At 38.7% G+C, this 20,236-nt stretch overlaps 2 protein-coding genes across 2 annotated transcripts in view; both read left to right on the top strand.

Annotated features, from left to right (window-relative positions):
* The window catches only part of LOC306904977 (exostosin-1), a gene marked incomplete at its 5' end in the record, with an annotated part of 169,303 nt that overhangs the window by 123,042 nt on the left and 26,025 nt on the right, over positions 1-20,236 (top strand). Inside the window, one exon of the mRNA XM_079475278.1 lies at positions 15,854-15,947. Within this exon, the coding sequence (XP_079331404.1) occupies positions 15,854-15,947 (94 nt within the window). The remainder of the gene's footprint in view (positions 1-15,853; positions 15,948-20,236) is intronic.
* Positions 2,305-3,923, top strand: LOC306905226 (uncharacterized protein). The gene is made up of 3 exons (XM_079475683.1): positions 2,305-2,554; positions 3,296-3,355; positions 3,480-3,923. The coding sequence occupies exons 1-3, from the start codon at positions 2,476-2,478 to the stop codon at positions 3,731-3,733; spliced, it is 393 nt and encodes a 130-aa protein (XP_079331809.1). The 5' UTR covers positions 2,305-2,475; the 3' UTR covers positions 3,734-3,923.

Raw genomic sequence — 20,236 nt, 5'->3', positions numbered from 1 at the left:
ACCAAGGACAGAACATGCTCCTGAATATTGAAGCAATCATCTAGCCTCTTTGTTACGACAAAGATCACGCAGGGAATAATAAATCACATGCTACAATATAAGATGGCAAATGTGACTAATGATATTTTCCTCCGAGCGATCGTTCTGCGCCCGGTCAGGAGCCAGAGACCAAACTCTCGCCTTAGCCTACTCTATTTTTACTCAACACAGTTCCAAGAGTAATCAATGTGTTTCTCCCTGAGTGAGATTTAACTTACTGCCAGCATAAATACTCGCAGGTAGGCTCGGACAGAAAGAGAGAGAGAGCAGGGAGGTAAAGAGACCTTAGTTTGAACCCAGCTGTAATGTATGTTTAATTAGTGACTTTTTGTAGCAGTTATCTCGCTGGATTCTGAGATTTGTTCTTATTCCCAGAAAAACACTTGGAGAACACTACTCTTTCAATTCTCCACGAATCCTGTTTGCCTCTGCTGGTGGATGCTGTTACTGCACCATCACAGGGACAAAACGTCACATGACATTTTGTGCACCTTTAATGGGATAGTTCACCCAAAAATGTAAATTCTGTCATGAAGTACTCAACCTCGAGTTGTTTCAGACCTGTACACATTTTTTTGTTGAGTTGAACACAAGGAAAGATATTTGGAATCATTTTTGTGTAAATCGTTCAGAAATTTGTTTTGACGTAAATTTTCGAAATTCATAAATGTTTGTTTTTCCAAAGTACAAATGATTGGAATTTATAAACATATACACATTTAACTACAAAACAAGGTTATTTTAGTTTACTTAAATTCTAACTTTGAAAACATATATTTTCATTGAAATCCAATAAAATATTGACCTAAAAGTTTTTGGAAAAACTTTAAAAGTAATACATTTTATATAGCAAACCAAAAAATATATATAAAAAAATATATATATAAAATGACAAAAGAAAACACCCAAATTGCTAAAACTTAAACTAAAATTAACATTAAAATAAAAGCTAATATAAAATACTTAACTTAATAAACTAGAAACTCGACTAATTCTGCTATAAAATCTGACGTTTACAAAGTATTTGTAAATCTAGAGGAGAGTTTTCGAGAAGGTCTCGATGCTATATACAGTGTGTCTCTGTTATTAAAGCGCGGCATACAGTTTGTCTCTGTTATTAAAGCGCGACATACAGTGTGTCTCTGTAAATAAAGCGCGGCATACAGTGCGTCTCTGCTATTAAAGCGCGGCATACAGTGTGTCTCTGCTATTAAAGCGCGGCATACAGTGTGTCTCTGTTATTAAAGTGCGGCATACAGTGCGTCTCTGTTATTAAAGCGCGACATACAGTATGCCACTGTTATTAAAGCGCGGCATACAGTGCGTCTCTGTTATTAAAGCGCGGCATACAGTGTGTCTCTGTTATTAAAGCGCGGCATACAGTGCGTCTCTGTTATTAAAGCGCGGCATACAGTGCGTCTCTGTTATTAAAGCGCGGCATACAGTGTGTCTCTGTTATTAAAGCGCGGCATACAGTGTGTCTCTGTTATTAAAACGCGGCATACAGTTTGTCTCTGTTATTAAAGCGCGACATACAGTGTGTCTCTGTTATTAAAGCGCGGCATACAGTGCGTCTCTGTTATTAAAGCGCGGCATACAGTGCGTCTCTGTTATTAAAGCGCGGCATACAGTGTGTCTCTGCTATTAAAGCGCGGCATACAGTGCGTCTCTGTTATTAAAGCGCGGCATACAGTGCGTCTCTGTTATTAAAGCGCGGCATACAGTGCGTCTCTGCTATTAAAGCGCGGCATACAGTGCGTCTCTGTTATTAAAGCGCGGCATACAGTGCGTCTCTGTTATTAAAGTGCGACATACAGTGTGTCTCTGTTAATAAAGCGCGGCATACAGTGCGTCTCTGTTATTAAAGCGTGGCATACAGTGTGTCTCTGTTATTAAAGTGCGGCATACAGTGCGTCTCTGTTATTAAAGCGCGACATACAGTATGCCACTGTTATTAAAGCGCGGCATACAGTGCGTCTCTGTTATTAAAGCGCGGCATACAGTGTGTCTCTGCTATTAAAGCGCGGCATACAGTGCGTCTCTGTTATTAAAGCGCGGCATACAGTGCGTCTCTGTTATTAAAGCGCGGCATACAGTGCGTCTCTGCTATTAAAGCGCGGCATACAGTGCGTCTCTGTTATTAAAGCGTGACATACAGTGTGTCTCTGTTATTAAAGCGCGGCATACAGTGCGCAGGCCCGTCGCGACAAGGCAAGCAAACCAAGCAATTGCTTGGGGCCCCGAGCTGGCCGGGGGCCCCGAGCTGGCCTGGGGCCCAAAGACAACAACTGGTTAAGAATAAAATGCAACGACAAACTGAGCGCCCCTTTGACAGTCAATGCAGTAAAGTGCAATGACACTTTTATTGGGATCCCCCTCAAGGGGCCCCTTTCGTGATCTCTGCTGCCGGCAAAAACAAAACCTCCGTCGGCAGTCATGAAGCGGAATTATGCTTCAGGATCCCAAAAAAGAAAGAAGAGAAAGGAAGAGGAGGATAAGAATAAACAAGATAGTGGTAAGTGATAAATTACACTGGATAAAATAGCTCTTCTTGTCTTGGTGTCATTTTGCAGCAGGTAGGCTTGCAAAAATATGTTAGCTAACGTTACCTGTAACCTGCCTGACGGCAAATGCTGCTTGTAACGAACAGTTAGTGCAACTTCGGACAGAATATGGTTACATACTACTGTAATATGTTTTTTAACGGGATAAGGAAGATGCAGATCTGTTCCAGAATCACTGTTTATCGTATTTAATGACATGACATTGCTATAGCTTTGTAATAGGTTTTGATGAAAGTGGCATAACGTTAGCATGCTATACTAACTATTCCACCGTGATGATCTATTTACCAAATGGGGGGGTTAGGAAAACCACACAATAAATTCCGTGCATCAAACATTAGCTTGGGATGTTTTTAAGCATTAGTAACCCTTAACAAAGTGTTAGGAATATCTGGTCGTCTATCTATGTAATGTTTATAGATATTTTAAAATGGTTTCTTAAAGGTTTACAAAAAATGTTTAATCATTACCCGATACCTAATATATTATATGATAGATATAATGTGTGTTACAATAAACTGTTAATTTACAGCACTACTAATAATTAGTAAACATATAATTATAATTTCATTGTTTGTTAACTGTTTGCTAACAGTTAAATGACAGTAAACTAAAGATTAATTAACTATCAATTTACCATCTATTAATGATTGTTATTATTAAGTATTACCATCTTTTCTTTCTCCCTCAAGGTGCTTTGCTTAAATTTCTCAGCCCTCAGGCTCTTCCTAAGGAGACCTCCACTGATGAAGGTAGAGTGAATTTCTCTCACTGAGCTGAGCTGTTAATAGTGACCTCTTTCAATATGCTAACAGTGAAATGGTAAAACGTACTTCACAGGTAATTTCAGATTTTTTTTTTCAATTATTTTCCCAGCTACACCATCAACTTCATCCTCAACATCAGATGCATCACTTCTCAGTGCTGATGTTTCCTCTATAGCACAAGGTACCACCACAAGCTCTAGAATTACAGCTGATATCCTGCACAGCCCAGAGTTTAAACTGATAAGTGTGTGCTGTCATATTGTTAGAAAAACAACAGTGCAAATCACTATTGAATTCCCACCAAACTGTGTAAATAGAGAAAGGCCAAGAAAGGCTCACAGGACTGGCACTTACGTCAATTGAGCGCGATGTTCGCCAGTCTTTGGACATGGAGGACATTGTCATTGCCTTTGCAGAAAACAAGGCTCGCAAACAGCAGTTTTAGATAATTTGCACGTTTGTGAGAACTGAAAAATGTTAGTGTGTGTGTGTTTTTAAGTATGTTGGATTTAGTTATTGTGCACTTTTTTAATGTATATTTGATTTTATGGTACAGTGGTGTTTTTTGCAAATGGTCAATTGTTGAAAATGTTAAAATGTTATGCACATTATATGCAACAGCAGTATTTGCACTGTAATTTTATTTTATTTATGCACTGTTTATGCAACAGCAGTTTATGCACTGTAAACCTTTTTTATTTATATAAAGTGTGGTTGAACTTAAACTTTATGGCTATGCTGGGGTTCCTGTAGGCTTTGCGTGTGTGCGGGCGGGGCGGGGGGATGGGGGGGCCTCCATGTCCATTTTGCTTGGGGCCCCCAAATTCCTTCAAACGGCCCTGACAGTGCGTCTCTGTTATTAAAGCGTGACATACAGTGTGTCTCTGTTATTAAAGCGCGGCATACAGTGCATCTCTGTTATTAAAGCGCGGCATACAGTGCGTCTCTGCTATTAAAGCGCGGCATACAGTGCGTCTCTGTTATTAAAGCGTGACATACAGTGCGTCTCTGCTATTAAAGCGCGGCATACAGTGCGTCTCTGTTATTAAAGCGTGACATACAGTGTGTCTCTGTTATTAAAGCGCGGCATACAGTGCGTCTCTGTTATTAAAGCGCGGCATACAGTGTGTCTCTGCTATTAAAGCGCGGCATACAGTGTGTCTCTGTTATTAAAGTGCGGCATACAGTGCGTCTCTGTTATTAAAGCGCGACATACAGTATGCCACTGTTATTAAAGCGCGGCATACAGTGCGTCTCTGTTATTAAAGCGCGGCATACAGTGTGTCTCTGTTATTAAAGCGCGGCATACAGTGCGTCTCTGTTATTAAAGCGCGGCATACAGTGCGTCTCTGTTATTAAAGCGCGGCATACAGTGTGTCTCTGTTATTAAAGCGCGGCATACAGTGTGTCTCTGTTATTAAAAGGCGGCATACAGTTTGTCTCTGTTATTAAAGCGCGACATACAGTGTGTCTCTGTTATTAAAGCGCGGCATACAGTGCGTCTCTGTTATTAAAGCGCGGCATACAGTGCGTCTCTGTTATTAAAGCGCGGCATACAGTGTGTCTCTGCTATTAAAGCGCGGCATACAGTGCGTCTCTGTTATTAAAGCGCGGCATACAGTGCGTCTCTGTTATTAAAGCGCGGCATACAGTGCGTCTCTGCTATTAAAGCGCGGCATACAGTGCGTCTCTGTTATTAAAGCGCGGCATACAGTGCGTCTCTGTTATTAAAGTGCGACATACAGTGTGTCTCTGTTAATAAAGCGCGGCATACAGTGCGTCTCTGTTATTAAAGCGTGGCATACAGTGTGTCTCTGTTATTAAAGTGCGGCATACAATGTGTCTCTGTTATTAAAGCGCGGCATACAGTATGCCTCTGTTATTAAAGCGCGGCATACAGTATGCCTCAGTTATTAAAGCGCAACATACAGTGTGTCTCTGTTAATAAAGCGCGGCATACAGTGCGTCTCTGTTATTAAAGCGCGACATACAGTGTGTCTCTGTTAATAAAGCGCGGCATACAGTGCGTCTCTGTTATTAAAGCGTGGCATACAGTGTGTCTCTGTTATTAAAGTGCGGCATACAGTGCGTCTCTGTTATTAAAGCGCGACATACAGTATGCCACTGTTATTAAAGCGCGGCATACAGTGCGTCTCTGTTATTAAAGCGCGGCATACAGTGTGTCTCTGCTATTAAAGCGCGGCATACAGTGCGTCTCTGTTATTAAAGCGCGGCATACAGTGCGTCTCTGTTATTAAAGCGCGGCATACAGTGCGTCTCTGCTATTAAAGCGCGGCATACAGTGCGTCTCTGTTATTAAAGCGTGACATACAGTGTGTCTCTGTTATTAAAGCGCGGCATACAGTGCGTCTCTGTTATTAAAGCGTGACATACAGTGTGTCTCTGTTATTAAAGCGCGGCATACAGTGCATCTCTGTTATTAAAGCGCGGCATACAGTGCGTCTCTGCTATTAAAGCGCGGCATACAGTGCGTCTCTGTTATTAAAGCGTGACATACAGTGCGTCTCTGCTATTAAAGCGCGGCATACAGTGCGTCTCTGTTATTAAAGCGTGACATACAGTGTGTCTCTGTTATTAAAGCGCGGCATACAGTGCGTCTCTGTTATTAAAGCGCGGCATACAGTGTGTCTCTGCTATTAAAGTGCGACATACAGTGTGTTTCTGTTAATAAAGCGCCGCGTACAGTGCGTATCTGTTATTAAAGTGCGGCAAACAGTGCGTCTCCGTTATTAAAGTGCGACATACAGTGTGTCTCTGTTAATAAAGCACGGCATACATTGCGTCTCTGTTATTAAAGTGCGGCAAACAGTGCGTCTCCGTTATTAAAGTGCGACATACAGTGTGTCTCTGTTATTAAAGTGCGGCATACAGTGCGTCTCTGTTATTAAAGTGCGGCATACAGTGCGTCTCTGTTATTAAAGTGCGGCATACAGTGTGTCTCTGTTAATGAAGCGCGGCATACAGTGCGTCTCTGTTATTAAAGTGCGGCATACAGTGCGTCTCTGTTATTAAAGTGCGACATACAGTGTGTCTCTGTTAATGAAGCGCGGCATACAGTGCGTATCTGTTATTAAAGTGCGACATACAGTGCGTCTCTGTTATTAAAGTGCGGCATACAGTGTGTCTCTGTTAATGAAGCGCGGCATACAGTGCGTCTCTGTTATTAAAGTGCGGCATACAGTGCGTCTCTGTTATTAAAGTGCGACATACAGTGTGTCTCTGTTAATGAAGCGCGGCATACAGTGCGTCTCTGTTATTAAAGTGCGGCATACAGTGCGTCTCTGTTATTAAAGTGCGACATACAGTGTGTCTCTGTTAATAAAGCGCAGCATACATTGCGTCTCTGTTATTAAAGTGCGGCAAACAGTGTGTCTCTGTTATTAAAGTGCGACATACAGTTTGTCTCTGTTATTAAAGCGCGGCATACAGTGCGTCTCTGTTATTAAAGCGCGACATACAGTGCGTCTCTGTTATTAAAGCGCGGCATACAGTGCGTCTCTGTTATTAAAGCGCGGCATACAGTGCGTCTCTGTTATTAAAGCGCGGCATACAGTGCGTCTCTGCTATTAAAGCGCGGCATACAGTGCGTCTCTGTTATTAAAGCGCGACATACAGTGTGTCTCTGTAAATAAAGCGCGGCATACAGTGCGTCTCTGTTATTAAGGCGCGGCATACAGTGCGTCTCTGTTATTAAAGCGCGGCATACAGTGCGTCTCTGTTATTAAAGCGTGGTATACAGTGCGTCTCTGTTATTAAAGTGCGACATACAGTGTGTTTCTGTTATTAAAGCGTGGCATACAGTGTGTTTCTGTTATTAAAGCGCGGCATACAGTGCGTCTCTGTTATTAAAGCGCGACATACAGTGCGTCTCTGTTATTAAAGCGCGACATACAGTGCGTATCTGTTATTAAAGCGCGGCATACAGTGCGTCTCTGTTATTAAAGTGCGACATACAGTGCGTCTCTGTTATTAAAGCGTGGCATACAGTGTGTCTCTGTTATTAAAGTGCGACATACAGTGCGTCTCTGTTATTAAAGTGCGGCATACAGTGCGTCTCTGTTATTAAAGTGCGACATACAGTGTGTCTCTGTTAATGAAGCGCGGCATACAGTGCGTATCTGTTATTAAAGTGCGACATACAGTGCGTCTCTGTTATTAAAGTGCGGCATACAGTGTGTCTCTGTTAATGAAGCGCGGCATACAGTGCGTCTCTGTTATTAAAGTGCGGCATACAGTGCGTCTCTGTTATTAAAGTGCGACATACAGTGTGTCTCTGTTAATGAAGCGCGGCATACAGTGCGTCTCTGTTATTAAAGTGCGGCATACAGTGCGTCTCTGTTATTAAAGTGCGACATACAGTGTGTCTCTGTTAATAAAGCGCGGCATACATTGCGTCTCTGTTATTAAAGTGCGGCAAACAGTGTGTCTCTGTTATTAAAGTGCGACATACAGTTTGTCTCTGTTATTAAAGCGCGGCATACAGTGCGTCTCTGTTATTAAAGCGCGACATACAGTGCGTCTCTGTTATTAAAGCGCGGCATACAGTGCGTCTCTGTTATTAAAGCGCGGCATACAGTGCGTCTCTGTTATTAAAGCGCGGCATACAGTGCGTCTCTGCTATTAAAGCGCGGCATACAGTGCGTCTCTGTTATTAAAGCGCGACATACAGTGTGTCTCTGTAAATAAAGCGCGGCATACAGTGCGTCTCTGTTATTAAGGCGCGGCATACAGTGCGTCTCTGTTATTAAAGCGCGGCATACAGTGCGTCTCTGTTATTAAAGCGTGGTATACAGTGCGTCTCTGTTATTAAAGTGCGACATACAGTGTGTTTCTGTTATTAAAGCGTGGCATACAGTGTGTTTCTGTTATTAAAGCGCGGCATACAGTGCGTCTCTGTTATTAAAGCGCGACATACAGTGCGTCTCTGTTATTAAAGCGCGACATACAGTGCGTATCTGTTATTAAAGCGCGGCATACAGTATGCCTCTGTTATTAAAGCGCAACATACAGTGTGTCTCTGTTATTAAAGCGCGACATACAGTGTGACTGTTATTAAAGTGTAATTCTGTATGTCAGATAGGTTGTCAGAAAGTTGTGGCCGGGACAGATGAATGTGCAACAGTATGTAGTTTAATCTATTACTGCTTAAATCATCCTCTGAGGCGATGTACCAAACGCTGCCTCATTAATAGTACAGTAATACAATCATTTCCAGTAGAACAGGAAAGTGCAGTTGTCATTTGGAGGTTGCTTTGAACCTATTATCCAACCCCAAATTTTTGTGATTCACTTATAAGTACTGTTATGAGCTGCGGTGTGCAAGCCTCACTGCCTTATATCAACATGCACACTAGCGGCTAATGCTTGTTAGCATATTGACTCTTGTGCCGGCCTTATCGCAGGTTCAAATTCTACTTTCTCTACTCATCTCCATTGCAAATGTGTTTCGTTTTTGGTCTATTCTGACTAACACTGTTCTAACCTGACGTGACACAATAGGCCTAATTGATAAAGCAATTAAAAATAGGCTAGCTCTCGCTTTATGTATTATGGACAAAGAAAACTAGCTGAAAAAGTTGTTTCTCCCTCATACTACTAACTGGAAGTGTCCATCCTTTTGTCCAGGTGATTGAAAAACCTGAATCCACCAGAACAATGCGCAGGTGTAAATACAATGTCAATATATGAGCTTTTTTCCACCTGAAAGAAACGCAGCACCCTGCGAGTCGCTATTCCATCTAATTACTGTAGTCAGTGACAGCATGCTAGACTGGTAATTTGATTTATATTGAGTTGCACAAGGAATGGATTAACAGCTAATAAAAAATGCATAGCGCCGCCTTTGCAGTCAGCGCATTTGTCACAGGCCTTTACGTCCCTGCATTTGCCCTTTATGTGGCGCTTTGAGCGGAGAATGAGAAACAGAGCCGTGATTTCATTCATACCGAGTCTTTTTCCACCTCCTCCCATGATGCTCTGGGCTGGAAAAAGGAAAAGATTTACAGGCCTGAATCCATTCAATGAATGTTTTATGTTGCAGTTGTTGACAGTCCTACTGTTTATGTTACTGAGCTACCGGGGCAAGCTTAATAAATGGATCCTCATGTTTTGATGGATTCTTTCTATTTTCTTCTAGATGAGGAATTTGATTCTATGTAAAAGATTTGAATAGTTTAATGCTAGATACATAACTATGTGTTATTGTTTAGCATTCATCTCAGGGGCAGTTGTTTTCTGTATGCAGGTCAAAGTATGGAAGGTGTAGAAGAATGCCTGCTGAACGCACCCATGCATGCAGAATGCGGTTGCAGATTATTCCTAAGCATTCATGTGCGTCTGAATTTGTCACGGCGTCTTAAGTTGAACCTGAATATACCTCATATTTCTCTGCCCCTGCCGAGCGGAGCGTCTCATGATAGCTGTCACTGTTGTGTTTCATTTTCTTTACACAAATGGTGGTGTTGGCAGCATTCATCAAGCATTTACCGTTTAATTATTGCAAAAATATTGACATTTTTCTTACCTTTTGGGGAAAAACTGTTCACTGTTTACACCTAAGATTTAAGTTCCTTTTGTATTTCCATTTTATGGAGACTTTGTGCCAGGTTTAACAGTTTGCGGCAGCGCGAAATGCCTCTTTTGGCCAAAAACACTACTTTCTGTATGTATAGTGAAAATCCATTCAAGTCTTGAGTCACAAATGCATGAATAAACTTCTCTGCATCAGCAACACATCGAATATTTCGTAATTTGGCAACAATTCTAAGGTGGAAGAAAGCTGTTGAACATTTGAGATGTGATTTCGAAAAGTCAAAGTTTGCTGTCTAATATAACGCCTAGATCTTTTACTGTATTTGTTGGAGTATCCGTGCAGCCTTCAACTTGCAGGTTAAAATCGGAAATATTCGGCTTTGGTCCAATAAGTAATATTTCTGATTTATTTAAAAGAAGGAAATTACAAGTCACCCAATGTTTTATATCTTCGATGCACTCCGCCAATTTGGATAGCTGGGAGGAATCATCTTGTCTTGATGATATTATAGCTAGCGGAATATAGCAGAATAACCAGGTCAGGTGATGTCTGTTTATTTGTTAATTTAGCAGCTGTACTAAATAAAATCCTTGAATTTTTTCTTTCGTTTCTACGAGGTTACGGAGGTGCTCAGCCTTTGCTGCTTTTAGTGCCTTTTTATAACAGTTTGCATTCTCTTTCTACGCAATTTTAAAGACCTCTAGTTGGGTTTGTTTCTATTTGCGCTCCAGTTTACGTGTTTTTCTTTTAAGGGCGCGAGTGGTGCTATTGTACCATGGTGCTATGTTTTTCTTTTTTGACTTCATAGGTGCGACAGCTTCCAATTATTAAAGAAAATAGTGCCCAATTTGCTGGTCATGTCATCGAGCGATTCTGTATTTATTGGTATGGTTATTAAAGGAGTCAGATCTGGCAAGCTCTTTGCAAAACTATCTTTAGTAGTCGAGGTAATTGTTCTACCCTGTCAATAACAAGTTAAACAGCCGATTCCTGCAGTGCACAGTGTACATGCTATAAAATAGGGATCGGTGACATCATCACTTTGAGGTATAATATCTATATTGGTTAGATCGGCGCCGTGAGATATAATCAAGTCTAGTGTATGATTAAATCTATAACTGTTCAGTAGTTTAATATAATTTTATACAAGTAATATACAATAAAATATTAATAGAAATTCATATTAATATCAATTTAATATTAAAAAGTTGTTACAACCAAACACGGGCAGAAGTTAACTATGGGCCAGACGCATGCATCCAATAAAACCGTCTACAACCAAATCATAGTGTTAAATGAATATTTTTCAGTTGTGTAGGATTAAAAAAAAGATTAATTTAAATGAAACTGTAAGTGCTTCTGGAGCAGTGTTTACACCTTGTAAAGTGGTCTATATAGTATTTATGTATTTAGAAGTATCATTCATTCATCCATACATTACTTTCCTATCAAAATTAAGGCTCCGTCATAAGGTCCTTTAAAAAACTGTAATTCGTTGCTTTAATAGCTAATAAAATTCTCTATTATTAAATTCAATAATAAAGGAAATTTGCATCAAAAGCTTTCACTGGTAGAGTTGCTAAAGCAAGCAATATAACAGACTGTTGAATTTGTATATGTGTAAGTTTTTAAAGTTTTAAAGAGCTGTATTATTCTTCCTGTATATATTCTGTATATTCTTCCTGCTTGAGACCCTTAAGAAAACAAGTCGAGAGGTTTGATTCATCTGAGAGAGCGAGTCCCATAGTGATTCTTACAACTTTGTTGCTTCCACGAGCAACAAAGCTAGCAGTGCAACCAATCTCAGATGTCTAGACCTTTATTGTAGCGATTGTTCTGATCAAAAAGGTTGGGGTTTTTTAGTAAGGGAAAAGCTATTTACAATACAGCGGAGAGATTACATTTCCACCCACCAGTGTTTTGGCAGATGGGATTCGATGTGTCTGTGCAAGGAAATAAAATATTGAAATGTGTTTGAGTGCATGCCTGTGAGTGTGTGAAAGTAAAGAAGTGTAGGTGCGTGTGTTGTACATGACGCTATCAATGACTCAGAATAATGAATGCCTGAAGCAGTGGCCAAATCTATATCTGAGCTCAGTTTGTGACAATGAGTGCGTTTGCATGTCTCTCTAAGGTATGCTTACGGAATACGCTGATAACAAGTAAGGTCTCGTAAACGCGTAAAATGTATGTTTTTTGCCCATTACAACCGATTTCACAATGCATGTAAACTTCTTTACCGGTTGTCTTCCATTTGTGTTTATGTGCGCATGTCTGACAGTGCAAAAGTAAAAGTCACAAACGGAAGCAACAGTAAAATAATGCATAAAACTCTCGAATCATGCAGTTGATGCAGAAACGGCAAAATGAAAAACTATGGTTGCATATGCAGGTACTGCGGACATGAGAAAAGATATAAAAATACAGCTTCTGACCTATTCCCTGCAGCACGTTTAGTTACTGTACAGACTATCTATGGTGACATCAATGCAGATATCCGTTTATTTTGTGCATGTAAATGCACTCATTGTTGAGATCTCTTCTGAAACTCTAATGCAGACATTTTTCCCATGAGAAATGAGACTGTATCGAAGAAGCAGATAAGACTTTTTAAGAAAATGTTTATTTGCTTTCCATTTAATCTCACTGATGTTCAGGAGAACCAATGATAATGATTTCTTATGGGTCAGTTCACAGAGACCCTCAAAAGCTTCATGAGCCTTTAGTAAATAACAGATGGACTGCATTTGCTCATTCAATCGAGCAGTAGAAAAAAACGAACGTATTCGTCTGCATATTGGCTGGGCGGCTGATGCATGATGGAGATAATAGAAGAGAAGCAGAGAGAGGGAGTAATTATGAGATAATTAAATAGAGAGTGAGCTGCAGTCAGATTAACACTGACTGTCAGCAGAAGAGAGGAAATAACAGCAGCCCTCCATCATCGCCTCTCTATCATAACATCCGTATCTTGATTTGTCTCCTATGGGATTTTACAGGTTTACATTGTTTACTAAGTTACAATGCGTGTTCAATTCAATGAGTGGAGTCTATTAATCACAGAAATAATACATTGAAATCCAATTTTGTGTAAAATATCTTAACATTTCAAAGTCCTATGAAAGAGTCTACATCTAGAAAGAGATGTTTAAAAGAGACAAGGTCATTCATTCTGATTCATCCAAAAGGTCAAAGCGAGCACATTGAGTTGTTGTGTATAGTACAATATACAAACTTCTTTAGTTTACTGCACTTTTTGGAAAATGTAGCAGGTCATCGAGGAATAAAGTGCATACAGAAAATGCTCATACCCTGCATGCTATACAAAATATATACTGTAGCAATAGCACTTGTTCTTATTCTTTTCTTATGATGTTCTATTCTATTCTATTCTATTCTATTCTATTCTATTCTATTCTATGTTTCTGTTCTGTTCTGTTCTGTTCTGTTCTGTTCTGTTCTGTTCTGTCATCTGTTCTATTATCTGTTTCTGTTCAGTTTGTGTTCCGTTTCTAATCTATTCTATTCTATTCTATTTTATTCTGTTCTGTTCTATTATCTGTTTCTGTTCTGTTCTGTTCTGTTCTGTTCTGTTCTGTTCTGTTCTGTTCTGTTCTATTCTATTATCTGTTTCTGTTCAGTTTGTGTTCCGTTTCTAATCTATTCTATTTTATTCTGTTCTATTATCTGTTTCTGTTCAGTTTCTGTTCCGTTTCTATTCTATTCTGTTCTGTTCTGTTCTGTTCTGTTCTACTCTATTATCCGTTTCAATTCTATTATCCGTTTCTATTCTATTATCTGTTTCTATTCTATTATCTGTTTCTATTCTATTATCTGTTCTACTCTATTATCCGTTTCTATTCTATTATCCGTTTCTATTCTATTATCTGTTTCTATTCTATTCTATTCTATTACTGTTTCTATTCTATCATCTGTTTCTATTCTATTATCTGTTTCTATTCTATTATCCGTTTCTATTCTATCGTCTATTCTATTCTATTACTGGTTCTATTCCTTTATCTGTTTCTATTCTATTCTATGATTGTATCGGTTTCTATTCTATCATCTGTTTCTATTCTATTCTATTCTATTCTATTCTATTCTATTCTATTACTGGTTCTATTCCTTTATCTGTTTCTATTCTATGCTTGTATCGGTTTCTATTCTATCATCTGTTTCTATTCTATTATCTGTTTCTATTCTATTATCTGTTTCTATTCTATCATCTGTTTCTATTCTATTATCTGTTTCTATTCTATTCTTTTACTGGTTCTATTCCTTTATCTGTTTCTATTCTATTCTATTCTTGTATCGGTTTCTATTCTATCATCTGTTTCTTTTCTATTATCTGTTTCTATTCTATTCTATTATCTGTTTCTATTCTATTATCTGTTTCTACTCTATTCTATTCTTGTATCGGTTTCTATTCTATCATCTGTTTCTAGTCTATTATCTGTTTCTATTCTATTATCTGTTTCTATTCTATCATCTGTTTCTATTCTATTATCTGTTTCTATTCTATTCTATTATCTGTTTCTATTCTATTATCTGTTTCTATTCTATTATCTGTTTCTATTCTATTATCTTTTTCTATTCTATTATCTATTTCTATTCTATTCTATTCTTGTATCGGTTTCTATTCTATCATCTGTTTCTATTCAATTATCTGTTTCTATTCTATTATCTGTTTCTATTCTATTATCTGTTTCTATTCTATTCTATTATTTGTTTCTATTCTATTATCTGTTTCTATTCTATTATCTGTTTCTATTCTATTATCTGTTTCTATTCTATTCTATTCTATTACTGGTTCTATTCCTTTATCTGTTTCTATTCTTGTATCGGTTTCTATTCTATCATCTGTTTCTATTCTATTATCTGTTTCTATTCTATTATCTGTTTCTATTCTATTATCTGTTTCTATTCTATTCTATTATCTGTTTCTATTCTATTCTATTATCTGTTTCTATTCTATTCAATTCTATTATCTGTTTCTACTCTATTCTTTTACTGGTTCTATTCCTTTATATGTTTCTATTCTATTCTATCATCTGTTTCTATTCTATCATCTGTTTCTATTCTATCATCTGTTTCTATTCTATTATCTGTTTCTATTCTATTATCTGTTTCTATTCTATTATCTGTTTCTATTCTATTATCTGTTTCTATTCTATTCTATTCTATTATCTGTTTCTACTCTATTCTTTTACTGGTTCTATTCCTTTTTTCTGTTTCTATTCTATTCTATCATCTGTTTCTATTCTATCATCTGTTTCTATTCTATCATCTGTTTCTATTCTATTATCTGGTTCTATTCTATTCTATTATCTGTTTCTATTATATTATCTGTTTCTATTCTATTATCTGTTTCTATTCTATTCTATTCTATTATCTGTTTCTATTCTATTCTATTATCTGTTTCTATTATATTATCTGTTTCTATTCTATTATCTGTTTCTATTCTATTCTATTATCTGTTTCTACTCTATTCTTTTACTGTTTCTATTCCTTTATCTGTTTCTATTCTATTCTATTATCTGTTTCTATTCTATCATCTGTTTCTATTCTATTCTATTATCTGTTTCTATTCTATTATCTGTTTCTATTCTATTATCTGTTTCTATTCTATTATTCTATTATATCATATTATATTATATTATTTTCTATTCCATTCTATTAGTTCTTGTGTTGCTTATGGTGGGTGGGTGTTCTGTGATACCTGGTGATTAAGGAATGAATCTTATCATTAGCTCCACTTGCTGTTTTTACAACTGGCCACTTGTGTGTGTATATGAAAACAAAAATGAAAATAATTCAATTAAACAGCCTGAAAAAAAAGTGTTATATATCTTTGTGTACAGTACATTTCAAGGGACAAGAGGATCTTTTCAATCTAATGTTTTTGCCATTTTGTGTTTGTGTGTCCACAGGTTTGATTATCAGGAGCTGCTGCACAACTCCAGTTTTTGTCTTGTTCCTCGGGGGAGACGGCTCGGCTCCTTCCGCTTTCTTGAGGCCCTGCAGGTCGGTTTCTCTAAACTTTGCCTGTCTAAAAATCTTTAATTCATTTTATTGGCTTAAATGTATTTAGGGCTCGGCAGTTTTGAGCCCTGAGGTTACACTACACTGACGTGAAGGTCATTGGTATTGACATTCTGTCATCTTTTCACAAACACCCAGTGATTCTTACGTATATTGAAGAGGAGAGGTGAAGAGATCTATTAATAAACCCCCCTCTCTCTTTTTCCCTTTCTCTCTCTCTCTTTTTCCCTCTCTCTCTCTCTCTCTCTCACTCCTTTTCTATTCTTCTCTCTATGAGGTTATTTACATGTTTGTTCTCATCCTGCACTGTGAGCAGGGTCCAAAATTAATGTTTTATCAAACTTGGTAACATAGTGAATTGGTGCCAGTGAACAACATTCTTTAAAATATCTTCTTTTGTGATCTGTGGGAGAAAGAAAGTCATACAGGTTTGAAATAATGAGAGGGTGAGTAAATGATGACAGAATTTTCAGTTTTTGGTGAACGATAACTTTAAGATCAGGTTGTTGGGCCACATTGATCAGGTTACATTGAAGTAACATTTAACATGAAACATTAAATGAAGACAATTGTGACAGAAATGTCTCAGGCCCATCTTAGGCTGTCAGAAATGATATTTGTCAGTCAAAAATGGAAGGTAAACACAGGGTGTTTGAATCCTCTCAGTATTTTTGCATCTCTCTCAGTTGTAAGTCGGTTGTGTTGTGCTCTCTGATGGGAGCACTTTGAAAAACAGACATCAAAAGGCTTTTAGATGATGCTGTATGTGGGGACATTGGGACTGTGGGATAGTCTTACTGTTGTCAACCATTTCCATTTAGAAATATACAAGTGTGTGTGTGTGCTCGTGCGTGTGTGCGCTGGATAGCGGGGAGGGGGGGCTGTGTGAAAGGTGAGGTGGGATTACCAAAAACTCCACATATCGTCAGCACAATCCTCCTTCCATACTACTGCTAGACAGACAGGTGTCATCTGGAATTAAAAGACTGTCCCCGATCCAAACCTACAGCAGCTGTGTACAATACCAGGAGTGATGTAATCATTTGGAAAGTAGGATGGGGAACACGTATTCAAGGGATAGTACACACAATAAAGAGAGTTCTGTATTTATTTACTCTGGTTCAAGTTGTTCCAAATCTGAGAACAAAGACAGAATTTTCATTTTTGGGTCGTTTTGGGGAACTGTCCCTTTAACCAAATCATTGGTTATTTTTATATGATTTTTGATGTATTTTAAAACTTTGTACAACAATTTGGGACGGAGAATTAGCCGTTTACACAAGACCGTTTTCAAGTAAAAGAGCAAAACTATTTATGTGATTTGGTTGTCCGTTTACACGGAAACAGCGTTTTAGGGGACTGATAACGCAAACTTTTGAAAACGGGTTTCAAAGTGCAAGTTTTTAAAAACCACAGCGTTCTCATTTCCGTGTAAACCCCGAAGTACGCAAGAATGAGAAAACACGTGCGCATGTGTATTAGGTGATGAATTTAACACAACGAAGAGAAAACACATACAACAATGGCGGATTACATTGGTTTTTTGTGCTGCGCAATAGTTTGTTAACGCTTCTCCAGCAAGTGTAGATTTACTACACCAGGGCTATAACCACCAACGGAGACTAATTATTTATCTACAGCAAAATATTTTGACCCAGGAGGACGAGTAGATGGAAGAAAAACTTTCGAATATCCAAACTTTTCGCCATCTTTGTTTGTTTGTATACAGGTGCTGGTCATATAATTTGAAAAGTTGATTTATTTCACTAATTCCATTCAAAAAGTGAAACTTGTATAATATATTCATTCCTTACACACAGACTGGTATATTTCAAATGTTTATTTCTTTTAATTTTGATGATTATAACTGACAACTAAGGAAAATCCCAAATTTGGTATCTCAGAAAATTGTAATACTGTGAAAAGGTTCAATATTGAAGACACCTGGTGCCAAACTCTAATCAGCTTATTAACTCAAAACATCTACAAAGCCTTTAAATTGTCTCTCAGTCTAGTTCAGTAGGCTACACAATCATGGGAAAGACTGCTGACTTGGCAGTTTTCCAAAAGACGACCATTGACACCTTGCATAAGGAGGGCAAGACACAAAAGAGTAATTGCAAAAGAGGCTGGTTGTTCACAGAGCTCTGTGTCCAAGCACATACATTGAGGGGCGAAGGGAAGGAAAAGATGTGGTAGAAAAAAGTGTACAGGCAATTGGGATAACCGCACCCTGGAGAGTATTGTGAAACAAAACCCATTCAAAAATGTGGAGGAGATTCACAAAGAGTGGACTGCAGCTAGAGTCAGTGCTTTAAAGAACCACTACGCACAGACGTAGGCAAGACATGGGTTTCAGCTGTCGCATTCCTTGTGTCAAGCCACTCTTGAACAACAGACAGCGTCAGAAGCGTCTCGCCTGGGCAAAAGACAAAAAGGACTGGACTGCTGTTCTCTGATGAAAGTAAAGTTTTGCATTTCCTTTGGAAATCAGGGTCCAAGAGTCTGGAGGAAGAGAGGTGGGGCACACAATCCACGTTGCTTGAGGTCCAGTGTAAAGTTTCCACAGTTAGTGATGGTTTGGGGTGCCATGTCATCTGCTGGCACTGGACCACTGTGTTTTCTGAGGTCCAAGGTCAACGTAGCCGTATTCCAGGAAGTGTTAGAGCACTTCATGCTTCCTAATGCTGACCAACTTTATGGAGATGCAGATTTCATTATCCAATAGGACTTGGCACCTGTACACAGTGCCAAAGCAACCAGTAGCTGGTTTAATGACCATGGCATCCCTGTTCTTAATTGGCCAGCAAACTCGCCTGACCTTACCCCATAAAAAATCTATGGGGTACTGTGAAGAGGAAGATGCGATATGCCAGACCCAACAATGCAGAAGAGCTGAAGGCCACTATCAGAGCAACCTGGGCTCTCATAACATCTGAGCAGTGCCACAGACTGATTGACTCCATGCCACGCCGCATTGCTGCAGTAATTCAGGCAAAAGGAGCCCCAACTAAGTATTGAGTGATGGACATGCTCATACTTTTCATCTTCATAATTTTCAGTTGGCCAAGATTTCAAAACATCCTTTCTTTGTATTGGTCTTAAGTAATATTCTAATTTGGTAATATTCATAAGAGATGCTGACTTTGGGATTTTCCTTAGTTGTCAGTTATAATCATCAAAATGTAAATAAATATATCAGTCTGTGTGTAATGAATGAATATAATATACAAGTTTCACTTTTTGAATGGAATTAGTGAAATATATCATAATTTTTTTTATGATATTCTAATTATTGTGCGCATGTTTCTCTTCACTATGAATGAGGAGAAATGCAGTGCTCTGTATCGTAAGGTCTCTTTACGACGGTGTCACAAAATGGCTTGGACAGAACCCAGATGCAGGCAGACGAGGGGTTAAATAGAAACTTTTTTTAAATCAAACACCCACAATGGGGAAAACATGAACCAAAAAACAAGGAAACCAAACACTTCCCACGAGGGGGACAAAAAGTCTTAAGAAAAGTGAAAATAATAAGTTCACGAACACGAACACGAACACGAACACGAACACGAACAGGAACAGGAACACGAACACGAACACGAACACGAACACGAACACGAACACGAACACGAACACGAACACGAACAGGAACAGGAACAGGAACAGGAACAGGAACAGGAACAATGGCGTGAGCGCAAGACATCTAGTGCTACAACTAACATAAACATTAGACAATGCATCGACACAGAACAGAGGGAAACTGAGACTATATAAAGGGAGCCACTAACGAGGAGTGATTACATGGGGAGAGTGGTGACAGGTGATTGGAATGAAACCATAACGAGAGTGATTAACAGACCAGGTGATGGGAATAAAATCCTAACTAAGGTGAAACACAAAGCAGACGGTGGGAATGAAACCCTTATGAAATTACAAGAGATAGGAGGGTGGGGCTGAGAGACATAACAGGAAGCCACGTGGCGCCAAGTAACAACATAAAGCCACGTGTTTCCACACATAACACAACAGAAACCCGAAAGACGTGGCAATGTCATGACTCTGCCCCATGCCCAAGGAGCTATAAAGCTCGAGACAGGAAGGACAGAGTCCTAACAGACGGAAGTCCGCTTTCCAATAAACCGTCAATCAATCGTCAGGGACTCTGGTATTTTTACTTTACAAAGTGATGACGCCAACTACTGGCGTGGCATGCGTAATACAGTGTTTTCGTTATTTTTGCTGATCTGTGTAAACACAGATGTTTTTTT

This window comes from Barbatula barbatula (genome assembly GCF_947034865.1).
Source record: "Barbatula barbatula genome assembly, chromosome: 15".
Classification (NCBI taxonomy): domain Eukaryota; kingdom Metazoa; phylum Chordata; class Actinopteri; order Cypriniformes; family Nemacheilidae; genus Barbatula; species Barbatula barbatula.
This window is presented reverse-complemented; position numbering and strand designations above follow the sequence as displayed.